Source organism: Phytophthora sojae (assembly GCF_000149755.1).
Source record: "Phytophthora sojae unplaced genomic scaffold PHYSOscaffold_5, whole genome shotgun sequence".
Lineage (NCBI taxonomy): Eukaryota > Oomycota > Peronosporomycetes > Peronosporales > Peronosporaceae > Phytophthora > Phytophthora sojae.
The window spans coordinates 3934416-3958799 of NW_009258119.1; the positions used below are offsets into that span (position 1 = coordinate 3934416).

A 24384-nucleotide genomic window follows, 5' to 3' on the forward strand; every position below is an offset into this window, starting at 1 on the left:
TGCTAAGCCTATCGTTCTGTGCCTATCCCTACTTCTGTCGTGCTTGCACTGCCGTCCTTCAACCTGATTTGCGTGGCGTAATCAAGATCTTACCTCGACGCGTTTTGGTCGTCGCGTTTTGCTCGGCGCGTCTTGCTCGGCGGGTTTTGCTCGGTGGGGATTAGGGTCGACGCGTTTTGCAGAGACGAGGCGCTGGTCGACTCGTCGGATGATTACGTCGAGTTGGACTCTGTCGCTGTGTCTCGCGGCCCATCACCCGCGTCGACTTTCCGTCGACCTCTGCCGCGCGTCGCCCCCATCAATCGCGTCGCGTTTCATCAACTGCGTCGAGTTCATCATCCGCATCCATCAGCATTCGTCTCGGCGCCTTCTTTCACCGACGCCGACGTGCCCGCTTCACTACACCACACCCGTCCCGCTGCCACACACGCGCACTCCCCAGGTGGGTGTGTCGTTGCAGAACCTGCCCCGCGTGTTGGCCGCATCTCGATTCGTCGAATTCTTTGTCGTCTCCGTCCGCTTCGCTGCCATTCAAGCATCATGGTTCGCGCTGAGGACTTCTGCGTCGAGGAGAGCGGGCCCGACACGGGCAACCTCGAGGCTGCGCTGACATCGTCGTCTATGCAAGCAGAGCACATCGGTGTCGCCTCCCTGATCCGTCCGATCAGCTCGCGGTAGCCCAAGCTGCCTCCCCCCCCGGTCCAATCGCGACTCGGCGCTACCGTGGCGGAATGCGATCAAGCGCAGCAATCCTTCGTAGCTGCAGAGCAGCAGCGCGGCGTAGCTTTTGCCGAGCGAGACCGCGCGCATCAAGCCCTGGCGGTCGTCGAGCAAGCACACGACGCTTCCAGCATCGCGAGGGACCAAGTGCGTCAAGCTTCGGCTCTCCAAAAAGGAGTGCAACACCGCCGTCACCGAGAGAGACCAGGTCCGTCGCGCTCGGACGGCGACACACTACCCTTGTTGGGCATCTCGCCCTTATACGTAATGCGCCCACGCAGAGCCGTGCGGAAGCCGAGTCGGCGCAGCGTTTAACGAGCCGCTGTTAGTAGACCTTCGGCACAATAACGCGTTCCTTGTGACCCACGCCAAAGAACTCCGGCGGAGCGCGACCGACGCGTATCCGCGACTTGGAGGAATCGGCGAGTTTCAGGCCACGTCTCGCGCAGCTGGGAATACGTCGCGTGTGGGGGTAGCGGCGAGATGCCGCAAGCGCTCAAGTCCACCGTTCCAGCGCTCACGTAATCGAGCTGGAGGACGAGCACGACGTGGCCATCCAGGACCGCGACGAGCATGACGCGGTTTGAGGACGGGTGCTTCGGGAAGCGCGTCGAGGTTGGTAGATGGCGTAGCACGTGCGCGATGGACTTCCAGAACGTCTTGCCGGTGTCGTCACGTCCGTAGCCGGGCACATTGACACCTACGACCTGATCCGTCGACGTGAAGCTTCCGTCGCGGTGGAGATAAACGCTGTGGCCTGCGGAGTCAAGCCGAGCGGCGGCTCCCGCTGCTCCTGTCTCGCCTCCACTACGTCGAGTACGGGTGTCAGTATGCGTTCTGCCGCCCCCGTTTCCGGTGCTGAGGCTAAGACCTCGTTAACCGCGGATACTCATCGGGCTCCGACGCACCGTCCAGGTCCGACGCTTCGTCCAGGTCCGGCGTCTACTCCGCCGCCAGCTTCAGTGGGTGTCCGCCGCCCGCGGTACAGCGGAGCCGAGGAATCAACGCGTCACGGGTGCAGGCCTCCCAGTTTGGTCTCGACATCATCGTCTTTGCCTTCGTCTCGGCTGCTGCTGTCGACCGAACGCGCCAGGTCACAGCGCAGTTTCAGTCCGAGCCTTGGACAGCGACGCCTAAGCGTGCCGCCCTCAGACCAAGTGGCGACGTCCCTCTTCGCGTTCACTGACATGGACCCCATTGAGGGGCCCTAGTGCCTCACGTTGTCGTTGCTCGTAGTCGCTGTAGCCGTAACTCCACCACGTAGGCCTTGCTCTTTTCCTTCGTTTCTTTCCACTTCTTCACATCTTTTATGAGACGGCCCTCCGCCATCTCATCTTCAGCAACAGGTTGGTCCTCCACACTTTCCTCATCCAACCCCTCGCTCCGGCCATTCCCAGAGTCGAGGCTCTCCGCCTATCCACCTGTCGGCAGCCACCCTGCCAACTTCCACCGCGCCACTGAAGGCGCTCACCCACCAGGGCTCAGCTCAGCCGCCCCACGTCCTCGCGCGAAATCGCCGCAAGACGGTAACGACCAGCATGCTGTCGCGAGAAGTCGCACCGCCACTTTCCGCAGTTGAGATCCAGTTCGTCGGTACACCCTCTCCAGGTCACGTCGGACTCGCGGCGCGCGCAGCCAGGTCGGGAAGCCCGACCGGCATGCAGCTCCAAGGACTTCTCCCCTTCGGAAGCATCCTCGTCCAGAGCGAGTGTCAGGCTGTGCTCCAGTAAACACGTATCGGTGGAGTCAAACGGTCCGTTCGTTGACACCGCCAAACACGTCGCGGCGTGTGACGGAAACTCTTTAACGGGGTTTTGCTTGGAGGTGCGGAAGTCGAAAGACAGTTGGTAAAGCGAGTTACTCGTCTCGCGACGCGACTCGTTTGGTCTGCCTTGCGCTTTGGTGCACAACCTGACGCGCCGCATCTGCGCATGCCGTCCGATCTGTAGCGTCCGTCGCTTGGGCTCGGCGCACTGGTGCGGTAGTTTTCCGACGGCGATTATCGCCCTTGACGTACACCGCGGTTCTCGGTCGCGCGCGAACCTAAAGGAGAGCGCCAAGTCTACCACAACGCGAACCCTCTCGGCGTGCTTGACCCTGACCTTCGAGTACGCAACGCCGTCGCTCTTTACAGTGCTAGTGTCCCGGCTCACTTCTAGCGGCATCTCGTCGCGGCAGTCGGCGGGCTCGTTCGACGGGGTCGTCCCATTGATCATAGCGCGCACAGGCCAACAACTTGGAAACGTCCTTGACCGAAAATTGACAAGGCGTGCAGCCCGTCTCAAGACGTGCTCACACACGGGGCGTCTCGCGGCACAGCGTCGAGCATGAGCTCTAGCCCGTAGGCAGATCCCATTCTGCCGCGATCCCAGCAATATGACATCAACGAATTCACTCCAGCCCTGTTCATCGCCGCGACGTCGCCCCGGGTCCGATCTGCGTCGACCCCGGCTTGGCCGACTACTAGCACGTTCACCTGCGCGAGTCGGCAGTTCTGAAGGATGCATATCCCTCGGCGCGTCGACTCTGTTCCGTCGCGCGACGAGTCACTCGCGGCGTCCGACACGCTCCTCGCAACCTCGAATTCCCAATCAGCCTCGACGCAAGGTGGGTTTCTGTTTATCGCGTCGTCGCACTCTGAGGGCTGTACTGACGTTGGACCCTCCACGTATTTCGACACTGCAACAGGCCTCCTGATCGGGCTCGACGCGTTCCTCGTTGCAGCAGGCTCGTTGCCGGCCGCCTGCGTCCTAGCCGCGTCGAGGCCACTGTCCATCGCCCCGCGTCTCGCCTCCGCGTGACTGTCCATCGCGCAATGTAGAACTTCTGGCATCCTCGTCGCGCTCAGGCTCCACGCGTTCCGCGCTGCACCGGGCTGGATGCCACCCCCCTGCGCTCTCGCCGCGTCGGGGGCACTTCCCATCGCCCCGCGTCTCGCTTCAGCGTGACTGTCCGTCGCACGACATTGACCGTGTTTCGTGGCATCTGGTTTCCTGACGATCTCCACTCGGTGGTGTAGCGTCTCTGCGCACCGGGTCTGCGACGAGTTTCCCGTCGCGTTGCACTCATGACGTTGTAGCTCGCATCCTACCAGTGCGTCGGACATGCGCTTAAGGTCGTGGGGGAGACCGGGACTGTCGCAATCCAAGCAATATCGTATCGGCAAATTGACTTCAGCCGTGTCCGTCGTCGCGACTCCGCCCCGAGCCCGATCTGCGACGTGTTCAGCTTGGTTGACTTCTAGCGCGTTCACCTGCGCGAGTCGGCGGTGCTGTCGAACGCATAGCCCTAGGCGCTTTGACTGGGCACCGTCGCTTGACGTGTTTCTCGTTGCGACCCACACGCCACCCAAAAACTTGAATGCACAACCAGATCCGACGCAAGACGCGTCTTCGTCCAGCGCACCGCGCCCCGTAAAATGCCCGGGGCCATGCCCTCTGCGCCTTTAGCTGCTCTGGGAGGGGTCTTGACCAGACTCGACGGGTTCTGAGCAGCCAGCTCTTGTAGGACACCTGGAGCTCTGCCTCTGGGGTTCGTTGCGCGTGTAGAAGCCGAGTGCATCGTCACCACGAGGACGTACGCCGTCCCGCGCCCCAAATCCATGTTCTCCGGCGTCGGCGGCTCTCGTTCCGGCACGTTGACGACAGGGTTGGCCTCGTCGCAGTTTCCCTCGTCGCGATTTTTCGCGTCGCAATCTTCCGCGACGAGGTTGACAGGTGACGCTGTTTCTGGATCTAACGTCCGGGGTCGGATGTCTTCTCGCGAGTGATCCGCCGGCTGTATGACAAACACCCCTGCCCCTGCTGCGTCACCGTCGCTCGTCCCGCGTCTCGCGTCAGCGCGACTGTCCGTCGTGCAACGTGGGTCTGGCACCCTCGTCGCGCTCGGGCTCGATGCGTTCTGCGCTGTAGTAGGCTGGATGACCCCCACCTGAGTCTTCGCCGAGTCGGCACCGTCCTTCGCCCTGTGCATCGCGCCAGTGCAACCGGCCGCAGCGGAGCGTTGACCGCATTCCCCAGGATCCGATTCCCCGGTGACCTCTCGGCGGTGCATCGTCTCCGCGCACCGGATCTGCGACGAGTTATTCGTCGTGCTGTCTTCTTGATCTCGTCGTACGCATCCAACACGTGCGTCGGGCCCCGTGTTCCCGCCTCGACGTACGCCGTAACGCGGTTGTACGTGTAGTGCGTCACAGGTTCGAAGTCGGTGTAGCTTCAGGCTGCGTGGCTCGTCGCCCGCTTTGCCCGCCATCTTCAGGACCGCAGACTTATTGAGTTCACTGGACATCCGTCGAGTGACAGCTGGTACCTTCGCCAGCAATCCTCCAGGTGGTGCGCCGTGGCATTCGGGCTTGTCAACAGGAAATCGCACCACTCGCCCCGCCGCGGCGTACCCGCCGCTTCGATAGATCGCGCAATTCGGACCAGCATCTTGCTCAGGGTTGACCAATCGATCTAGGTTTATGGCGCGGTGCCTCTCTTTTGGCGCAGACCCCGGTGGTCCTCCAGTCCCGCCACCGTCAGGCCCCTCGTCGACCACGTCGAAGTTCACATTCGGCTTGTTCTTCACGGGCTCGAGGGCGGAATGTCGCCAAAGACGCCATTTTCCAGCTTTGTCCCCAAGTCGCATACCGTCGCAGGTCTGAGATCTCGCTAATGACCGTCGCATAGTGTCACATTCGGTCAGTCTCACGTCGTCGCGTCCCCTCGACCCTTCGCTCGACTGTCGCACGATGTCACATTCCGTCCGTCTCATGGGCGACCCTTCGTCCAACTGTCCCACGGTGTCACATTCGGTCCGTCTCACGGTGTCGCACTTCTGGGACGGCTTCTGGGACGGTTCCGAGACGTTCCATCCCTCACATCTCACACTGTCGCACTTGTCCCTGTTGGATTTTGCAACTTGCGCGCGTTCGCTCGACTGTCGCACCCTGTCGCATTGCTGCGACCTTCCGCGCCTCGCGCTTCGTCGCCCGACGCACCTTCGACGGGTTGTTCGACTCGCGACGCTTCAGCTGGGCGCCCCGCATTGTCGCTTCTCTGCGACCCGTGGTCCGACCGTACACACGTCGTTACTAAGTCGACTTGTGTCTTCAACACCACGCGCGACAGCGTCGAGTGGCCACGCGTCTGCAACTTGCTCACCGACGACGTCTCCACCGCTGGCGCACGGGTCAGCCCCACTGTTGGTGACTTCACAGCGACTACAGGGTACGATGTGGGCTTGCTATCCGCGTGAACTTCTTCCTCTAGCTCACCTCGACGCGCGTCGAATTCCAGATCGTCGTACGTCGGCCATCCATCATACATGGGCCAGACGAGCTCGTCGTCACGCCAGGTCTCGTCCTCGTCGCAGGTCACTTCATACGCAAGGTTTTGCCAATCTTGGTACTGTCGATTAGTCGCCAAAACGAAGCGGGGCGCAGGCGGAAACACATCGGAGGGTGTCCACCAACCCACGTTCGTGCCTGCGTCGAGCGTTATTGTCTCGTCCGTGACGTTGGTCACCCGCAGGTATGTTTGTCGCTCGATCTTAGTCTTAAACATGGTTGTAACCCACGTTTTGCTGCGCGTGACCCACAGGCGCGGTGCATCTCGGCTGGAGCGCAGGCGGACGTCGAGTGTTTGCCCTGGGTCGAGTTGCTTAAGTGCGTCGAGTGAGACCGGCCGCACTCGTGCGTCGTAACGCGATTGCTCGGGAGTCGTAGAGGCCCGCGCCATGCCCAACGGTCGCCTGGATGTCGTCGCAACCGGCACTGCGACGGACATCACGGTGTGATTACCAAGTCCTTGCTGGCGCATCTCCTTCGACGCGTCCCGCGTCGACATTTTCTGCGTCGAGTTTTTTCGCGTCGAGATTCTTGGCTCGACATGAACCGCAGAGACATGGGTATTCGACGCCTGAGTTATCGTAGAGCGCGTACTCGCCTCTTCCTCTTCCAGCACCTTAGGAATTGCTTCCTTCAGATCCGGCAGAACCTTGATACGCGCTGGCGTGACCTCACGGGGCGTAGCGCGCGGCGGCTCGCTGAGATGGTTGAAAACCTCGTCCAGTTCCGGTGAAGTCGTGGTTGAGGTCGCGGCCGTGGTTTTCGGCATCCCGAAGTCCACGTCAAACAAGTCGGCGGGTTCGTCATCTACGTCGCGTCGGGGTTTGGACCTCGACGTGGAATGCACGCTCGACTCCGCCTGGGACGAAGTTATCATCTGCGTTGAGATTGGGCGCGTCCCAGGCGGAGTCACCTTGCGTTGGATGGATCCGACCAGGACCGTCAACGGTCCCAAGACGCCGCGGATCGTACGTGTCCACGACTCGACGCCCCAGTCATACACTCCCGTCCTCTCGGTGATGCCCAAGCTGAAGCCTGATTCGTGCAACATCTCGAGGAGTGTCCCTGCGGCTCGCGTGACGTTCGTGAGCATGTCAAAGTCCGGCACCCGGAAAGGACCCGTGAACTTGATCGCGTTGGGCTTGATGAAACGCAGGCTCGAATCGTGCTCCAGCAGCCGGATCAGCTCCACTCCAGCAAGCATATACCTCATCTCTGCCGCGGTGAACTGATTCCCCGTGTCATCGCCTCTCGCCTTGACGGGCGGTCCATCCGCTGAATCCGGCGCGCAGAGCTTCTCCGGAGACTTGCGCTTGTGCGACTCTAAGCTGCTATTGAAGTCCACACTCGATTGGTATCGAGGTGGCGGCGAGGGCGTGGTCGTCGAGGTCTGGGCTGAGCCCGCTGAGAAACTCGTCGCGTCTTGTTTGACGGACCCGGCGAGAATCGTCAAGAGCTCCTGCACGACGCGAATCGCGCGCAACCAGGACTTGAGGTCCCAGTCGCACAGCTTCTCCATCTCGAAAGATCCCAGCACGAATCCCGAATCACGCAGCATCTGGAAGAGAATCGGCGCGGCGTGGGCGACGCTGGTGAGACTATCGAAGTCCGGCGCGACGAATGGGCCCGTGAAGTTGCTCATCAGCTTGGGCTTGAGGAAGACCAAGATCGGGTCTTGCTCCAGCAGCCGGAAGAGCTCAGTGCGCGCCACGACGTACCGCACCTCTTCGACGGTGTACTGGCGCCCCGCGTCCTTGCCTTGCGGCTTGGACAGCGACGCTTCCGCCGAGTCCGGCGCGCGCAGCTTCTTCTTCTTATTCCTCTTGTGCGACTTGCGCTTCGTGGCTGGGTTGTTGTTGATCGTCGGCCTTTGCAGGCTTCCGACCGGTAGGGCCGCGACGCAAGTCGCGGCCCTTCGCGGCTCCCTCGTCGGGAGCCACATCGGGAACGGCAAACTGTTCTTCGTAGCCCTCCTGGTCGTCGCTGGCCCCGTGGCCTGTCGTGATGGTTCCCTCAGAGCTCCACGACGCGACAGGTCTCTCACTGTGCTCTCTTGCGGTCGGCGACCTTCCAGCCGACTGCGCACCTGCCTCCGATGCCTCTTGGATCGTTAGCCCGTCATTCGAAGTAGTACTTCCGGGCCGCGGCACCATTGTGGAGTAGCGCCCTCGCAGAAATCTCGCGAATGCGATCTCGCACAAACTCGGCGCGTCTGGATAGCGGTCGCGCCGAGCAAATTATTCCCGGTTGTTGGAGTAGCGTATCTTCGAAATACAGACCCAAGTCTTCGCAGGCTTCGGAGTTGGGGGGTTCTTGTGTTGGCGCTTGTTCCTTGTCGTAGGGCGTCGAGCCTTGGGCGTGCGGCGTTATCGGGCCGGCGTTCCCGTCGGGCGTGCGGCGTTATCGGGCTGGCGTTTCCTCGGCGTTCCCGTCGGGCGTGCGGCGTTATCGGGCCTACACGGGGGGTCTTGTGCACGGCGGTTATCAGGCCAGTGCGGTCCTTAGCCTAGGCAGCGCGTTATCGGGCGCCCACCTAAACGGTATACGTTTAACGTGCCTTTGTTCCAGCACGGGTCTGTGGGGGGTGAGCACCCGAACCAGCAAACGACGGGGGGCCGCGATATCGAGGCGGCTCTACTTGCCGGCGTTTGGTGGTTCCCCTGGAACCTCGGAGAAGACGGGAGGTCTTTGTGGTTCAGAGAAATTTCGGGACTGAGTCCTTACCCTATCCTATGCCCTAGCTACTGGCTACTCCGTACTACTGCTTGCTAAGCCTATCGTTCTGTGCCTATCCCTACTTCTGTCGTGCTTGCACTGCCGTCCTTCAACCTGATTTGCGTGGCGTAATCAAGATCTTACCTCGACGCGTTTTGGTCGTCGCGTTTTGCTCGGCGCGTCTTGCTCGGCGGGTTTTGCTCGGTGGGGATTAGGGTCGACGCGTTTTGCAGAGACGAGGCGCTGGTCGACTCGTCGGATGATTACGTCGAGTTGGACTCTGTCGCTGTGTCTCGCGGCCCATCACCCGCGTCGACTTTCCGTCGACCTCTGCCGCGCGTCGCCCCCATCAATCGCGTCGCGTTTCATCAACTGCGTCGAGTTCATCATCCGCATCCATCACCATTCGTCTCGGCGCCTTCTTTCACCGACGCCGACGTGCCCGCTTCCTCGCTGGGCACTACACCACACAGTGGCATGTGTCTTTAGGCTGCTGAATGTCCTCTTCTCGGATGTCTTCTGCGCGGGGGTTGCTACTCTGGGGGACGTAGCGACTTGACACGCACACGTTGGGTAGCGCATCACCCTGGTGGACAAAGATTACGGCGGCCTACAACGATGAAGACAATGAAACTTTTAACGCTTTATTTCATACAAGGCCTACGTTTTCTACCATCGACCCCGCGGCGTTCAGGCACCACGACAGCAAGAAGCTGTGGACCATTTGAAGGGAGGCATGAAGCCGATGGAAGATTTACAACTTCCGGAAACCAAGCCCCCTTCACGGCCTTCATGGAGGTAGGATGGACATGTACTACCTCCACCTACTGACTACAATTATGCGGCCAAACCTACACGCCTGCATTATTCAGACACTGCCGGAGGATTTAATGGCTGACTAGATAGGCTCCAGATCCGCGCGGAAACCTGCAAAACCGACCCCAACTAAAATCGGTAACTTTTTTTTAAAAGAATTGTACAAAATGATTCTTAGTTAACTGTGTCGTAATGTGATAATAACCCCTTGTAGGCTCTCGCACGGACAAAGTTGTTGACGTTCTTAAGGACTTTGCTAATAATCAAGACAAGGCTGTGCTGACAAAGCGCCAAATTAGTTTTTTTGAAGAAAGCATCATGTTGAAGAGCCAAAAGAACGATCGCTGCGACGATGCGTGCTGCAGCGATTCACCAGAAGAGGGACACGGTGGAGCTACTGGTTACGCTGCAGAAAAACCTGCGCGAGATGCGACGGGAGCTTGCGCTTCTAGCGTTACAAGAACTTACGGCTGAAGCCTCGGAGTTTGCGGACCTGAAAAGCTGTATTGCAAAGTTGAAAAGCGAGATGGAATCGTGCTTGAGCTAACAGCATTGTAATACACGTTGCATGGCTAATGGTAATGCAAAACTGAAAACTGAATTTGCCATTAATATTAGTGCGAGAGTACGTGATGCTGTAATTACTTTTAAGTAGAGACTGAATTACACGACAACCCTTAGTCACATCCATTCTATCTGCCGCGCTGTATGGTGTTAGCATAGTTTATGTAGGTATATATGCATTGTCTCCCACTAGATAGTCGCCAAGCGGAAGCTTATTACACACACGATGCAAGGACAAAAGCTGAAAAGCTCGAATATCATATGTACCGCCAGGGTATTTAATGAAAAAAGATGTAAAACGAGAGAGGTGATCACATGAAGCCTGTACGTTAACGCCGTAACAGTGATAGTGGCCAGAAAATTGGATATAACATGGGCGGTTTCACGTTTGCCGAGCGTTTTAATACGACACAGCCAACCGTCATCGGCACCGATACAATCCCTTAGCACACATGCACACTAATCGACGCAAATGAATTGCATTGATCTTTCATCACTGGTTCCGATAAAGGAAAGTTTATATCCAATTCTTCACATGCAAGTAATACACTCATACCACAATTCACATAACAAAAAAAATGTTGGGACACTCATTGATGCTATGGCAGAAATGTCCTCAAAGCACCCTCCTGCCAGCCATCGTAGCGTGCAATGCAAGACAACTTCAACACGAACGATAGAGTATGGAAGGTAAACACGTAGAACAGGTACTAAGAACCCACAAAATTGTTGAAATGCATCATAACGCATTCTATAACGACGCTGGAAGCGTCCTGCATGAGTAGGTACCTCCAAGTGAACGTATCCCACCCAAACCGTGGACCGCTGTGCTTCTCACTGCGCTCATTCAACGTATTCATATACACCAACACCCATTCACCTACCAATTCTGTCTCCTCGTCTGCAATGTAACGCTTTCCATGGCTACCTGTAGTGCCATTGTTTCCTTCAATCATTATTTTATGAATGAAACACTTGGCGGCAAAGCACTAGCGGTGGCGCCAAATTCACTGGCGCTCACATGCCTGTAAATTATTATTAATTATAGGAGGTTATATAATAATTAAACGTTTATGTGGCTGACATAAATATCCCAAGTTTTGGTTCTTATGTTGGGACTTTGGAACGAATTCCCGCCGGGACTCGCCCCGGGAACATAAGAACGGGCCTTAGAATCCGCGACGTGAGAGCTTTGTAGCCATTTTCAACTACGAATCTGTTTTGGCTGAAATCAACGAAGAATTTCTCGCACTGATTAACGCGGGAACTAAAGCTGAACAACACATCGCAGATTATATGCGGTCAATTCACCCGACTAGATGGTCGATATTTGGGAACCGCACGCTTGGCGATAATGATAAGGCGTACACCGAGCGAGGTTGGGGTGAGTTCCCAGCGTACGGATCCCCTAAGCCGTTGTTAAGAGTTCGGACTACTAGTGTCATAGAGGGAGAAAACAATGCGTTGTTGTGGAACAATCTTCGTAACTCTCTGGTGCCAGAAGGATTCTACCGCTTTTGCTTGAGGGTCATGTCTGTTGTCGCATCTAACACCGCCAATGCCTGCGAATGGCTAACCGCTAGCCATGATGTGACTACAAGGGCGGTATGTGCGTTCCGAGAAAAACTGCATCTAGCTGCGACCCATGAGGTATGCAAATGGACCCCTGCAAAATATTCTGTGTCTCAGCGTTTTATTTCGAAAGGTACTGAACCTTGCAAACCTCAAAAGATTTAGCGTTGACATCGATTTACTGGAGTGCGAGGGGTGCAGTACCCGCGTCCACAAACTTATTCCGTGCGCGCACCTGATTGTTGCGATTTACACTCGAAACAAGCAAGATAACAACTTTAGCATCCATTCCGCACTAAAAGATGCTTTCCATCAAGCGTACATTACCCCGAGCTACAATGCCGCGTTTAGTGATGTTGGCATCAGTATTCATACAGACACCGAGCTCACCCGCGAATCCCTCATTCGTTCCCCTCCACGCTATCGCCAAGCTGGAGGTTCCTTGGGCTCAGTGGCACATCTTGGCCAGGATCGCTTGAGAGCTGAAAAACAGATCAAAAGTCGAGGGGAGCTACCTACAGGTCTAGGTAGCGTTTCCTCCCCCACCACGTACGACTCTGCGACGAGCGATTTAATTGCCGTCATGAGCGAAGCCATATCTGGAGTGATAATGAAGAAACGCAGCAAGTACAAATGCAGTACATGCAAGAAAACAGGTCACAACAAACGTCGGTTTGTGAACGAAACAGAGAGACCGAACATGCAGAGGAGTAAAACCTGGGAGCTACGTAGTGAACAAAATCACTAATCAATTTATAGACATGCTCTCATATAAATCGCAGTCCTCTTTGCACTTTATTTCACCGCGCTAGTGCACGCAACTCTTCCTCGGCCACACGTTTGTTGATCGCTGGTCAGACGCCATCAACAAAAAGAACCGATTGCGCCTTTTGTTAATGGCGCCATCTACTAATTATGCATCCACTGGAAGGACCTTGCGTACTTTACAGTCTACAACATATATACTGTTCGGTAGTAAGTGTCATTGATACAGAGATACGGCAAAGGAGCACTAGATAAATATTTCTAAGCCAGGAGGCGCAAATGCGGGAATCCCGTTATCTGTCGTCAAAACGGTACTTCACGATTGTTTTTGTGTTCGTGTACCCGCCCCAGAAAAGGGCTCAATGTATTGGCAGAAACGTTTGTCTTTTTGTCTCAGGTAACCTAAGAAAACGTAAGACCCACCTGATACCAATTGCTCTAGAATTAATCAAGCGAATTACGAGTTGGACGCCTAAATGAAGCCTACTTTGCATCCAAGTAGTAGTGTTGGTCCCTCAACCTCTGCGCACAGGAGCGAGGAGTTTTCTTAATCGCCTTAGCATTTGCGTCCCTTATCATGCCTCTTCGGAGCTTCCATCACCATTCGATAGGTCACACCGCCTTTTAGACGAAGATGATTTTCGTTCAGACCGCTTTTACTTTTGAATTCCTGTATATGAAGTTTGAACGGTGGAAATAGACGTCGCTGGGGAGCGTTCTCTTGCTTGGTCAGCAACCCCCGGAATCTCATTTGGTGACGACGCAGAATCTTCTTCGGAATGTATATCAATAGAAACGTACAGGCAGCTTCAGCATCATTGCTTGTGTTAGACTTCGACACGCTCATATGATCACCCTCAGGGCAGCATCGGTACCACCGCAACCGTTTTTGCCCGAGCCCGAATCGACCCTTTCAAAAGTACTTGTATCCGCAATACGTCCAATCCCCAGGAAATTTGACGGCGTTGCTCGGTAGGTTCTCATTGCGTCAAATATCTCTTGGAACTTCTCACTTTTTCCATTGCATCGTCGGTGAAGGATTGAAGAGCGGCATGATGTTCCTCAACAGCAGCAAGCGCAGATACGACTGCATCTCTAGCTTCCTCATTCTCAAGTTGGATACGAGATGCTGCCATGCATCCACCGATTTCGCGAATAACTTCAACAACATACCCGGAAGCACCACGTTCGTTAAGTTTGATACACGAACTGCCATACAGTCGACATCAGCAGCACATTACAGTGTCACCGTCTCCGCATCGCCGTCCCGAACAGCTTCAGCCATAGGTGTAAGTTCTGCAATAAATGCTGTGCTGATAACATCCTTACACAACGACTCCTCTGTAATCTTATCGCATTCCACTCCTAGTGCAATCCTATTATACGTAGCAACCGGTAAATTGACCGTATTATCCACTAGAGCTGACTCATCACTCAACTTGGTAGGCGTTTCTACACCACGACCGCGCTTAGCGTAGTTCCTCCGATCCTTTCTTCCGTCTATCACGCCGCTAGGAGCTCCGCCGATTGGGAAGTCTTCGTCACGGTTGTTGCGAATGAGTTCGTCACGTTCTACTCATCTAGCGCTTCCCCGCGTCGGCGCAAACCTTTACCCGTACGATCCGTCAGCCCCAGTTTTGCTCTCGTATTTGCCCAATCATCCAAATGACATTTATCAAGAACTTTGCTCGCCAAAGGCTATGGCGTTCCCTTGCTTTTTACTGAAAAGCGGAGTCAAATCACCACCCCTACTTTTCAAACGGAGCGTTAAGCCCCCCTTAGTTTGCTTAATAATCATAACGCAATAGCAAAGCTAATAGTTTTTGAGGTTATTTAGCCAAAAGACAGAAGGACGTGTAGCCAAAATTACCACATTCTATAGATCGAACATTTTGAATTACCACAATTCAAAATGTTCGATCTATGGAATGTATTGAGAAAGCCCCTTAAATGCTGAAAATTGTTTTATACTCCGTCCATTAAAATCGGGCTACTTAGAACACATACTTACACGTATATTCTACCAAAACATTTTCGGAGAGGGGAGCACTGTCAGATTCTTTGACTGCCAGAAAATTCTTTGGGAGAATTTGCCTCCGCACCAGCGGAGTCCGAAGACCGCGCTGATCAGTGATGTTATAACACCACCACTCATGTTTGCTAACGCTATGTGTCTATGCTGAGGTGATACGTGTGAACAGACGAGGGCTGACACGAGCGAAGACCTCAGCGGACAGCAACGCGGCTCTGTTACTACAGACACTTGCCAACCGTGAAGAAGCGGGCGAGTACTCCAATACCGCGAGTTGTTCAACGTCGCGACAAAAGAATAGTTACGCGGTTCCCCGTCGAGGCCAACAACAGCTACGGTGTCGCACTCTATGGTGTTGCCTGACTAGTGCTGGCTATGGCCAGATCGAGAACAACAGCAACTTCGAGGTGTCCAAGGGCGCAGACGCCGAAGCCCAGTTTGTCCCGACTACGATGAGAAGTTGACACGATGCGGCTCCAGATTTCAGCCCGAGCCCCACATTGACGGCCTGGTTCTAGCTGGATCCAGGATCCAAGTGGCGGGAATAGCCTGGATATGCACTCAGCGCCCTGAATCAGGATGATCAAGGTGCATCCAGGCTGGGCCAAGTCCGAAGATCCTGAAGCCTACCAGCCCGGAAGTTCCCCAGCCAAGTTCGAGCCAGTCATGCCGCAAGAGCCGAAGAGATGCCCGACCAAGCTCGTCGACATCCAAGCCGCCTGACCGAAGCCCGTGTATCCTGAATCGACAACGTGTATCCCTAATGGACGACTCTCCAAGCTCCAAGATCTGACCATACAAACCCAAGACATTAACGACCGACCAAGCCGACCGACCAAGATCTGCTCGGCACATGGAACCTTGGACTCCCTCCCAGTTGTGCTGCCGATCCCCGTTGGATCTTGCGACTCGATCAATGACAACCCATATTAAAACCAAGATAAAACTTCCAAGACTGCATGTTACGATTAGTGATAGCCTACAAAGATAAGACCAGAGTTCGTTTTCCTGAGTACAGCGCAAGTGTCTTCGGTTGGGGGCCAGGCAATTCAGAGCTGGTTCAGACTCAAAGGAGCCTTGTGTCTTCGGTTCTTTCCCTGCATTCAGGGCACCTCGGCTAACAGCGTAAGGGTCGTGTGTGGAGCTCCCATAGTAAATATCAGACCAAGTTAAGGCGAGTACCTGAGTTGTCGCACGACCAGGGTTGATAAGCTTTATTTCATATTCTAGTTGGGGTGTTTGTCCTGTACAGCACTGCCATTTCATATTAAGCTACTCCTAGGGCGGTTGAGGTAGTCACCACCTAGTGATTTGTCGATAGGCTACTGAGTGATAGGAAGGACTGTGTTTTGTATTGATTCGGCGTTTCCCTCTTGATTGAGGGTGGTGCGCGACTGATTGAGGGTCTTGGACTTGCCAGTGTCCTGGATCTACCCTCTTTGTTGACTGGTGTGTAGGGCCCACCGTCCAAGGGCCAACCAAAGGTAAAGTGGCGGTTGTGTGTATTGTATATTTGTGTATAGCTCTGTATTGTTAAGGTTATCTCTCCGGATCCAGGCTGTGGAAGCTGCGTTCTGAAGTGTGCGTTGGCTCTGCTTCCTGGTCCTAGCGATATTATCCTGTTTCCCGCAACTCACCAAGTGCAAGTCTCACGTTCGAAGACAAACGACACCCAAAGGGATTCCACAAGAAACACGCACCACCCGGGACGACACCTAGTGCTCGTCCAGGGTTGTTTTGAGAGGACAAGTCTAGATCTTTTTCGGGCCACTGTTCACCTGGGCGGCAAAAGGCGTTCACACGCCTCGCCTCAGCTGGTGCGCGTGCCCGGATTCGAATCGTTTGGGACTTCACAGAGTTGTGGTTACATAAATTGTTAGGATTGAGGTTGCGAAGTCTACTAACTCTCTGACCGAAGCGTTTATGGCGAGAGGAAGCGGAGAAGACATGCGCGAGGAAAGACGCGATAGCGAGGGACGCGTTGATGCGTCGCGCCAGTCGCGTAGGTCTCAGGGGCTGCCGCCGGAGGAGCACGCGAGCCTGGACGAGGTTGTCCGGGCTGCTCGGAAGGCAGGTGCAGCAAAGCGCAAGGCGACCCGCGAGGCGAAGGCCAAGTCATCGGAGAAGGAGCCGACTCCAGTACCGTCAGTCCAGGATGACGCGCACCAAGTGTCCCCGGATACGTCCAGGATCCTGACGCGAAGACTGTCCAAGATCAGGGTGAGTCCGTCCAGGATGAGCCCGCCAATGAGGTTGATCCCCCGGCGGCGGATCGAGTTTCGGACTCTCCGCTGCCGGATCAAGATGCGGAGTCCAAGGAGGCCCCGAACCTGGAAGACAAGCCGCTGCCGACTGTCCAAGAAGTGGACGAGCTCGAGGACTCGCAAGAGACCTCGCCGTCCGCCCAAGCGACCACGACGAACCCTGAATCCTCGGTCCAGAAAGCTTCGACCAAGACGACCCCAAATCAAGTCATCCCGGGCCAAGCTCCGAATCCAGGCTCGCTTCGGTCGGGAACCCCTGACCAGAGGTTCGCCGAGGTCCAGGAGAAGGCGTACGTTGCGCAGCAAGTGTCCAGGTGGGAGCGGGTGGAGTCCGAGCGCGTGATCCCGCCCACTGTAGAGTACTCCTGGCCGACAGCCAAGCCGGATGCACAGCCCTGGATGGCCGCCATGTTGACCACGTCCAGGTACCTCAGTGCGCGAGCACTCTTGGAGGACCAGTATGGATGCTGGATCGCGAAACTTCGTCTCGACCGTCGGGACTTGAGCACTGCCCAGGATCTTATGGCTGTCCAGGTTCCGGTCCAGATGCTGACACCGCGGGAGTGCATGGCCATCCTGCAAGCCTGCTTTTGGAGGCTGAATTCAGGTTTGACAATCTGGTTCCGGTCTGGTTCAGGACGAGAGCGGCCAAGGTCGCCCCAGCCAAGCTGCGAGTGGTCATCCAGGACGTACCGCATCCGCTGGCCCTGGAACTGGTGGAGTGGCGTTCACTTGCTGTCGGTGCTACGTTCAAGATCATCCCTGTCCTGAAAGCGCAAGCATCAGAGACTCCTGAATCTGAACAAGCATCCATCCAGGATTACCACGCTGAAGATCAAGACGGAGATCTATTGATGACGGATTACGATCTAGGCCTACTCGTCCGGGAATACGTTCTCCGCCTCAAGCTGACTGGTCTTCGCCCGACGAGGAGTCCAGGAGGGTCGTCCGATGGCGAGCCTAAACCGAAGCGCCAACAACACCATCCAGCCCGGCCACCGCTTGCGTCGCTGCCGTCCGCGTCGAGCCCGTCTGAATTGCCGTCGCCCAGGACCTCCAGTCGGAGTGATGTCGTCCAGGCGGAGGAGGCCGCCCCGATCCAGGAGTATGCGACTTCGGACCTGTCCCGAGCTTGGTCGGTACTTCTGGATCCCCGGAAGCCTCCCTGTACGGAACGATGTCTGGATCCAACCCATCCAGGACCAGCTCCGCGAGTTCGCCCTCGATCGGACTTGGATTCAGCGCTGGCGCCCACATGCCGCCCTCGACGTACGGTCCGATGGCTATGTCGATTCAGGCTGGCCGTCCTGGATTTGCGGTCGGTGGAGGCGCGGTGGGTTACTACGTGACCCAGCGTGTCGTGTCGAAGCGCGCCGACCAGGATGATGTCGAGATGGCCGAGTCCGTTCAGACCTCCAAGTCTCGGACGGACAGATCCAGGACCAAGTCCTCGTCCAGACACCGCCGGCACCGCTATGAGTCTGAATTAGGCTCGGAGTCGTCCAGCGAGTCGGAGACCAGCAGCACCAGGAGCCGTTGTCACCGACGTTCCTCGAAGCGGTCCTCGAAGTCGAAGCGGAGGTCTTCGTCCAGGCGGTCCAGCCGGCCAGGACGCTCGAGACACTCACACGGATCCAGGAGGTCCAGTCGGTCGTACATGTCGATCTCGTCTGGGGTGGCCGAAGTTGCGGTCACCACGATGAACGACGCGAAGCGCCTTCAGTCTGCCCTGGATCGCATGAATGGCTCGAGACATCTCGACGCAGCTGAATCAGTTGCAGATGAGCTTCGAGTAGAAGGTACGGTCTGACCATCGTTCTTTGCTTGATTGTGACAAGTTGCTGACGAAAGATTCGTGGGTACCGGACTCAGGATGCGGATTCGGCCTGACCAGTGATGAGTCCAAGCTCGTAGAGAAACGACCTGACTCTGGATACATGTTTACTTTGGCACAAGGGTCTAAACATACGAATACACACGTTGGAACGATTAAACTGTATTTTCGTGGCCCACATGGGGTCTGATCGTTTCTTTTTGAGAACATAGCACTTGTACCGCATGCAAAGTTCAACATTCTGAGTGAATATTGGCTTAAGAGGGTAGGGTACCAAATTTTGGGATCTCAGACTGGAGAGTACAATTTGTACTTTATGAAAACAGTTTAGTGTTTGTAGCTCGTGCAATCAATTGAGCATACTATTTACAACCCAAAACAGTGAAAGACAGGCAGTTGCTGTGCAACGCTGTCAAACAAAGGCCTTGCAAGCCTCTAGTCTTACCTGGGACCGGTAGGCTAGAGAGCGCACTGCAGGAGTGGCATGTAAAACTTGGGCACATCAATAAAGAGCAGCTTATTGCCATGTTCAGCAAGAAGTTGATAGCCGGGATGCCTACACTACCAGCATCTGAGCTGCGCAAAATCCCCTTCTTCTGTGCTACATGCGCAGAGATGAAGAAGAGGAGGATGTCATATCGTAACACCACAGGATCCAGAGACACTCAGCCGATCAGTACGATACACATGGATACAAATGGCCCCATGAAAACCATGGGAGTGTATGGGAGCATAGGAACGAATCCGTACTTCCTGAGCATCATCGACGACAACACATCATGGCGCTGGACATACGCCCTACGCACAAAGAAAAGAAGTGTTTGAGAAAGTGAAAGGGCTGTTACTACAGCTGGAACGTGACGGAAAGTTTAAGATCCATAGGATTCGGTCTGATGGGGGCACTGAATTTGTCAATTCTGCCTTTAAAAGTTTCAGTAAAGGCATGGGGATTGTCTTTCAGACATCCAATTCCTACAGCCTCGAAGAGAATGGAGCTGCAGAGATGGATCATCAGAGCAAACTCGACCGAGTGCGCTGTGCATTGAAAGATGCGGATATGGCCCACCGATGGTGGCCTGAGGCACTGATGTACACAAAACGCCGCACGAGATGGTGCACGGAACACCACCGAACGTGAGGTAGCTATCAGTCTGGGGATCAGTGTGCTTTGCCCACATCCCGACAGCGCTGAGAAAGGACAAGAAACTACCAGCTAAAGCACTAAAGTGCCGGTTTCGTGGCATGTCAGAAAGACACAAAGGGCTACCGCTTGTGGGACATCTACAACGACAAGCACATTCTATCAAGAGATGTCCACCAATGCAGCTACTATAGTTCAGCGGGCTGTCGGCAAGACCGAGCCTGCTGTCACTTCTGAATCTGCTGCGCGAGAGTTACCCGCAGCAGTGGGAGTGGCAACTCCTGCCAGAGTCTACCGAGGCAGCGGGAGTTAAGGCGACGCCAAGCGAGACTACCCAGCCAGTGGGAGTTACCACACGAGCTAAGGCGACCGCTGAGGCGGTGGGAGCTTCGAATAAGCGCCGACGTGCTGGACTTACGGAGGCACCGCCAACCCGCGAGTCACGACCGCGCTGTGAGACTAAGAAGCCAAAGAGGTATCAGGGCACTTATTGACACTACCATTGCGAGTGATGTCCTTGGGCACAAAGTGCCTACGCCGATAACACTGAAGGCGGCACTAAGTGGACGACATGGATAGCAGCGGAAACAAGCTCTGGAGCGAGAGTATGACTCTCTGATTGAGAATACTCGTACCTTTGCCACTTAGAAGCAAGGCCACTGGGTACTTGCGGTAAAGTATAACACCGACGGGACTGTCGAGCGGCTTAAGGCACGACTTGTTGCACAAGGACACCACCAAGAGTTTGGTGTGGACTGCGACGAGGTATACGCGCCAGTAGCGAGATTCGAGTTGCTCCGCTCAGTTCTGGCGATTGGGACGATACTAGATTGCCACATTCACCATATGGATGTGCGCACTGCGTTCCTTAATGGCATTATGGAGGGTGAGCAGAAGATATACATGCGGCAACCACGTGGGTTTGTGAAGCGAGGTCACGGAAACCCGATCTGTGAACTTAAAAAGAGCATCTATGACCTAAGCCAAGCCCCTCGCATCTGGTATAGGGTCCTTCATACCTTCCTGACGTCGATGGGTTTTGTACGCTGCCACAAAGAGTCTTGCATCTATGTGCCAAAAGTGGGAGATGAATGGCTTATAGTCGTGGTATATGTTGATGATCTGACAATTATGCCACGCGACATGAGATTCATCATCAGGCTTCAAGCCAAGCTGTCAAGTCGGTTCAAAATGAAGCACCTGGGAGACATTCACCACATCCTGAAAATGGAGGTGCATCGCAATAGAGGATAGCGCACGATGATGATCTCGCAGCGCAAATACATTGCAGAGCTGATCAGTAAGTTCAACTTGGTCAATAGCACCCCAGTGATGACACCGCAAGTTCCAGAACTCGTACTCGAGCCTAAGACGAAGCTGAGCGCAGAGCAGATAGCTGCGCAGCCTTTTGACTACAGAGGCATTGTTGGATCGCTCCAATACTTGGCCCGTGGGACGGGCCCGGACATTGCTAATGCAGTAATGGAGCTAAGCAAGTTTCTTTCTTGTTACGGCCGCGCACGCTGGGAAGCGGCTAGGTGGGTACTCAAATACTTGAAAGGGGCGTCGACGTACGGTCTGTTACTCCATGGGAACACGAGTGACGTGACTTACAAAGTGTACATAGACGCGAGCTTCGCGTGTCAACCTAAAGAACGCAAATCGGTTAAATATATGATTCAAATGGCAGGAACAAGCGTATCCTGGTGCAGTAGCGAACGGGAAGCGTATCACTCTCGACTGCTGAAGCAGAACATATTGCACTTAGCGAAGGAGCCAAGGAAAGTGAGTGGCTGTGGCATCTGCTTGGGGAAATGGGATTTCCACAGAAGGAACCAGAGCAGGTTTGGTGCGATAGTAACGGAGCCATCACGGAAAGCCTCCGATATGGCACTTTGGTGGCAATCACTCTTCATGCACAATCAGCGATAGCAACGGAGCCATCCGCATTGCTAAGAACCCTGGAAATCACAAGACAAACAAGCACATTGAGATTCGGTACTTGTTGACTTGGTTGAACTCGGTCGCCTCAAGATTGCCTACTGTTCGACAACAGATATGACGGCAGACAATCTGACTAAGCCACTGCCCACAAAGCACTTTATAACACTAAGCGAAAAGCTAGGCGTTCATCATCTGAACCTTGCCCCTAGCACATAGTGGAAGTGTTGAGTAGAGCAGTCGTTCCTCGCAGCAGGGCAGTCGGCAGAAGAGCCGGCTTGCCGGCTACAGAAAAGAATAGGCAAATGAGAGAGAAAAGTCTGAACACCTGTTTAATCTGTTAGCAAATTCTAGGGAAGTTCAGCTCTGAACTCTTATCTATGGACATAGGACAGAGAAAGCCTGCCCACAAACTGTTTGTGCGATGAGGATATGAAGCAGAGGAATGGTAGCCGCCCGAGGACGAAGTCCGAGGACGAGATCACTTCCTCTTTTGCTTCAGACTGAGCACATGATGAGAATAAGCATAGATATAGAGGAATGTGTGTAAATAGTTTTCTTCATAATCCACTTACAGCGTCTCACGACGTGGGGTAAAAGGTACTAAAAAAGAAGCCACTTCTCCCCTGTTGCAGGTAAACCAGCAATTCGAGCCTTTTTTCTTCTTCATGCTTTTATTTTACTGTTGTTGCTTTCTCTCCTTGGTTGCACGCCTAGCGAGAACTACAACTTGCACTCGGTTGTGGTAGCGTAATTCGCGGAAGATGAACTTGGACTAGCAAGAGGTTTCAGCCATTTGTTCGCCTTGGTGGATGGTAGACGAAGTTCTGCTTACTACAGAGAGCACGAGGTTTGATAAGTAGTGGATACCTCGATTTATGTTTCTGTGGCACACTATACGCATTGTCCTCGTTGATTTCTTCGAACGTTTCTAGGACGCCGTCTTAATTCGCAATATTTTGCCTTTGCTGAGCTGTGGGTCACTTAGCCCCCCCCCTCTCGACCAACCCGACAGCATTAATTGTCTTTCGAATTATCAACTGCTCCTTCAAGAGCGAGCTTCGGAGTTTTAAAGAACCCTCTCTCGTCGCGCGGGCCCTTCGTAAAAAAGCCGAGCTAAAAAAAGCGTTACAGATAAACTCCTCGTCGACCCTGTCCGACGCCTGCAGCACTGAAGCGGCAATATACCGTTGCTTCAGGGCTGCATCCGAGAACGTGCGGTTTTCAATAACCATTTTAGTGTAGAGATCTCTAAGGCTACCCTTAAAGAGCTTCATGGCGCAACGGTGGCGCAACGGTGGTGGACGTCGCACGGAGCGAAGGTGCTGGTGAATACCTCAGAAGAAGAGAGAGCACGTGGAGACAAGAGAAGAGAAGCTGCGGGAGCAGAAGGATGTCGCAGTAGTTGAGTGGCTTACAGGATGGCTGGAGCCACATTGCATGTATCGGAGTACAGGAGCAGACTAGTTGCATGTACCATTTATCGCTATTGGTGGCGGGCATCTGGCGGCGTGCACTCGGTGGCGCTACGACCGGACCCACTGCCATACATTCTCGAATGTCGGGACCCCCGCTTTGTCAATCCACTCCGTCATGATGTTCTTGTCACAAAATGCGTTAATTCGAATCACATTATTCGGATCAATACACTGAATAGAAGCACCATTCGAGCTCCAGCACTCAATCATGAGATGCGATTTCATATCTACGGACAACGAAGTTTGGCCCGTGTTAGCACGCTACAGAGCACGCAGCATGTCTGTAAAGTTTCCTTGCCCCTGTCATCGGTGAGATGAAGGAATGCTCCTCGCTCAGTACCACCCCCATGTGTACGGAAATGTTAGCGCCAATCAACAAGGCGTGTGGGTTCCAGCCACACCGGTCCGTCCAAACAGCCGCTCGCCGTACCGCAAGGGGAACCGCAGCCCTATCCGCTGCTGAAAGCGGTAGAGCCACCCGAGGCTCGGATGGCCACTAGCTAGGTAGCTCCACAACTTCGCGTAGCACGAAGTTCTGCACTGTGGAGCCCTTGGTGGTGGCGTAGTCGTGCCACGTCTTGTATTCTGCCAAGTTTTGCATGACGTTCTGGTCAGGGGCGCAGAGGGTCAGGGAGCAGCGGCGCTTGCTCTGGCGCTGGGCGCCCAGCAGGTCGACGAATTCCGCACAAAGAGGATACCTTGGACTGTAGTGCGCTTGCCATTGCCTTGGGTCTGGAACGGCTGCGTGGCCCAGCGAGCGAGCTGCGAGTGTGTCAGCGACGGCTCGGCCTTGTGCTTCTCGTATAAGAGGTTCTTTAGCTCTAGGCTCAAATTAAAGTATTCTTATACTCTTGGAGACCTTATATATATCAGGCGTTCGGTATTCACGCACATAACTGTATTAACGTTTTTAAATGATACCAAAGGATTTAGCTTGGTTAAAAATCGTTGTTGCTGTGCCTTCAGCAGAGAAAAATCAGTTCGTTGGCAGTCTCGCCTAACCACGACAAGCATAGTCCTGGTGTAACACATACAATCTACGCCACGGTGGTTCCTCGCCTAATGTGATACAAGGTAGTAGGCTACCGATACAAAATTAACAAAACGCTTGATACTGGTATCAACGCTAAAAGTAACGGCATGAAAGAAGTTGAAAATTATGAGAAGTTAGGAGTCCGTCACCGAGTGCAACTTTCATGGTCGCGAGGTCAAC

At 54.6% G+C, this 24384-nt stretch overlaps 7 protein-coding genes across 7 annotated transcripts; 4 read left to right on the top strand and 3 right to left on the bottom strand.

The window, feature by feature from the left end:
- Positions 1–2201: 2201 nt before the first annotated feature.
- On the bottom strand, positions 2202–2645 carry PHYSODRAFT_508184 (hypothetical protein; the record flags this gene model as incomplete). Its single annotated transcript, XM_009531016.1, has 1 exon — positions 2202–2645. The coding sequence occupies one exon, from the start codon at positions 2643–2645 to the stop codon at positions 2202–2204; it is 444 nt and encodes a 147-aa protein (XP_009529311.1).
- A 4833-nt stretch (positions 2646–7478) lies between these two features.
- On the bottom strand, positions 7479–7991 carry PHYSODRAFT_506468 (hypothetical protein; the record flags this gene model as incomplete). Its single annotated transcript, XM_009531017.1, has 1 exon — positions 7479–7991. A coding segment is annotated over one exon (513 nt), but the record flags the coding sequence as incomplete, so codon positions are not given.
- Positions 7992–10304: 2313 nt separating this feature from the next.
- On the bottom strand, positions 10305–10894 carry PHYSODRAFT_315810 (hypothetical protein; the record flags this gene model as incomplete). The annotated part of the gene is made up of 3 exons (XM_009531018.1): positions 10305–10466; positions 10597–10693; positions 10716–10894. 3 exons carry the CDS (start codon positions 10892–10894, stop codon positions 10305–10307), a joined length of 438 nt encoding a protein of 145 aa, XP_009529313.1.
- A 495-nt stretch (positions 10895–11389) lies between these two features.
- Positions 11390–11686, top strand: PHYSODRAFT_449267 (hypothetical protein; the record flags this gene model as incomplete). The annotated part of the gene is made up of 1 exon (XM_009531019.1): positions 11390–11686. A coding segment is annotated over one exon (297 nt), but the record flags the coding sequence as incomplete, so codon positions are not given.
- A 103-nt stretch (positions 11687–11789) lies between these two features.
- Positions 11790–12464, top strand: PHYSODRAFT_505874 (hypothetical protein; the record flags this gene model as incomplete). Its single annotated transcript, XM_009531020.1, has 1 exon — positions 11790–12464. The coding sequence occupies one exon, from the start codon at positions 11790–11792 to the stop codon at positions 12462–12464; it is 675 nt and encodes a 224-aa protein (XP_009529315.1).
- A 3972-nt stretch (positions 12465–16436) lies between these two features.
- Positions 16437–18573, top strand: PHYSODRAFT_333806 (hypothetical protein; the record flags this gene model as incomplete). Its single annotated transcript, XM_009531021.1, has 6 exons — positions 16437–16652; positions 16703–17340; positions 17415–17912; positions 17978–18196; positions 18268–18452; positions 18530–18573. The coding sequence occupies 6 exons, from the start codon at positions 16437–16439 to the stop codon at positions 18571–18573; spliced, it is 1800 nt and encodes a 599-aa protein (XP_009529316.1).
- Positions 18574–21554: 2981 nt separating this feature from the next.
- On the top strand, positions 21555–21814 carry PHYSODRAFT_506712 (hypothetical protein; the record flags this gene model as incomplete). Its single annotated transcript, XM_009531022.1, has 2 exons — positions 21555–21609; positions 21693–21814. Coding segments are annotated over 2 exons (177 nt in total), but the record flags the coding sequence as incomplete, so codon positions are not given.
- Positions 21815–24384: the final 2570 nt, after the last annotated feature.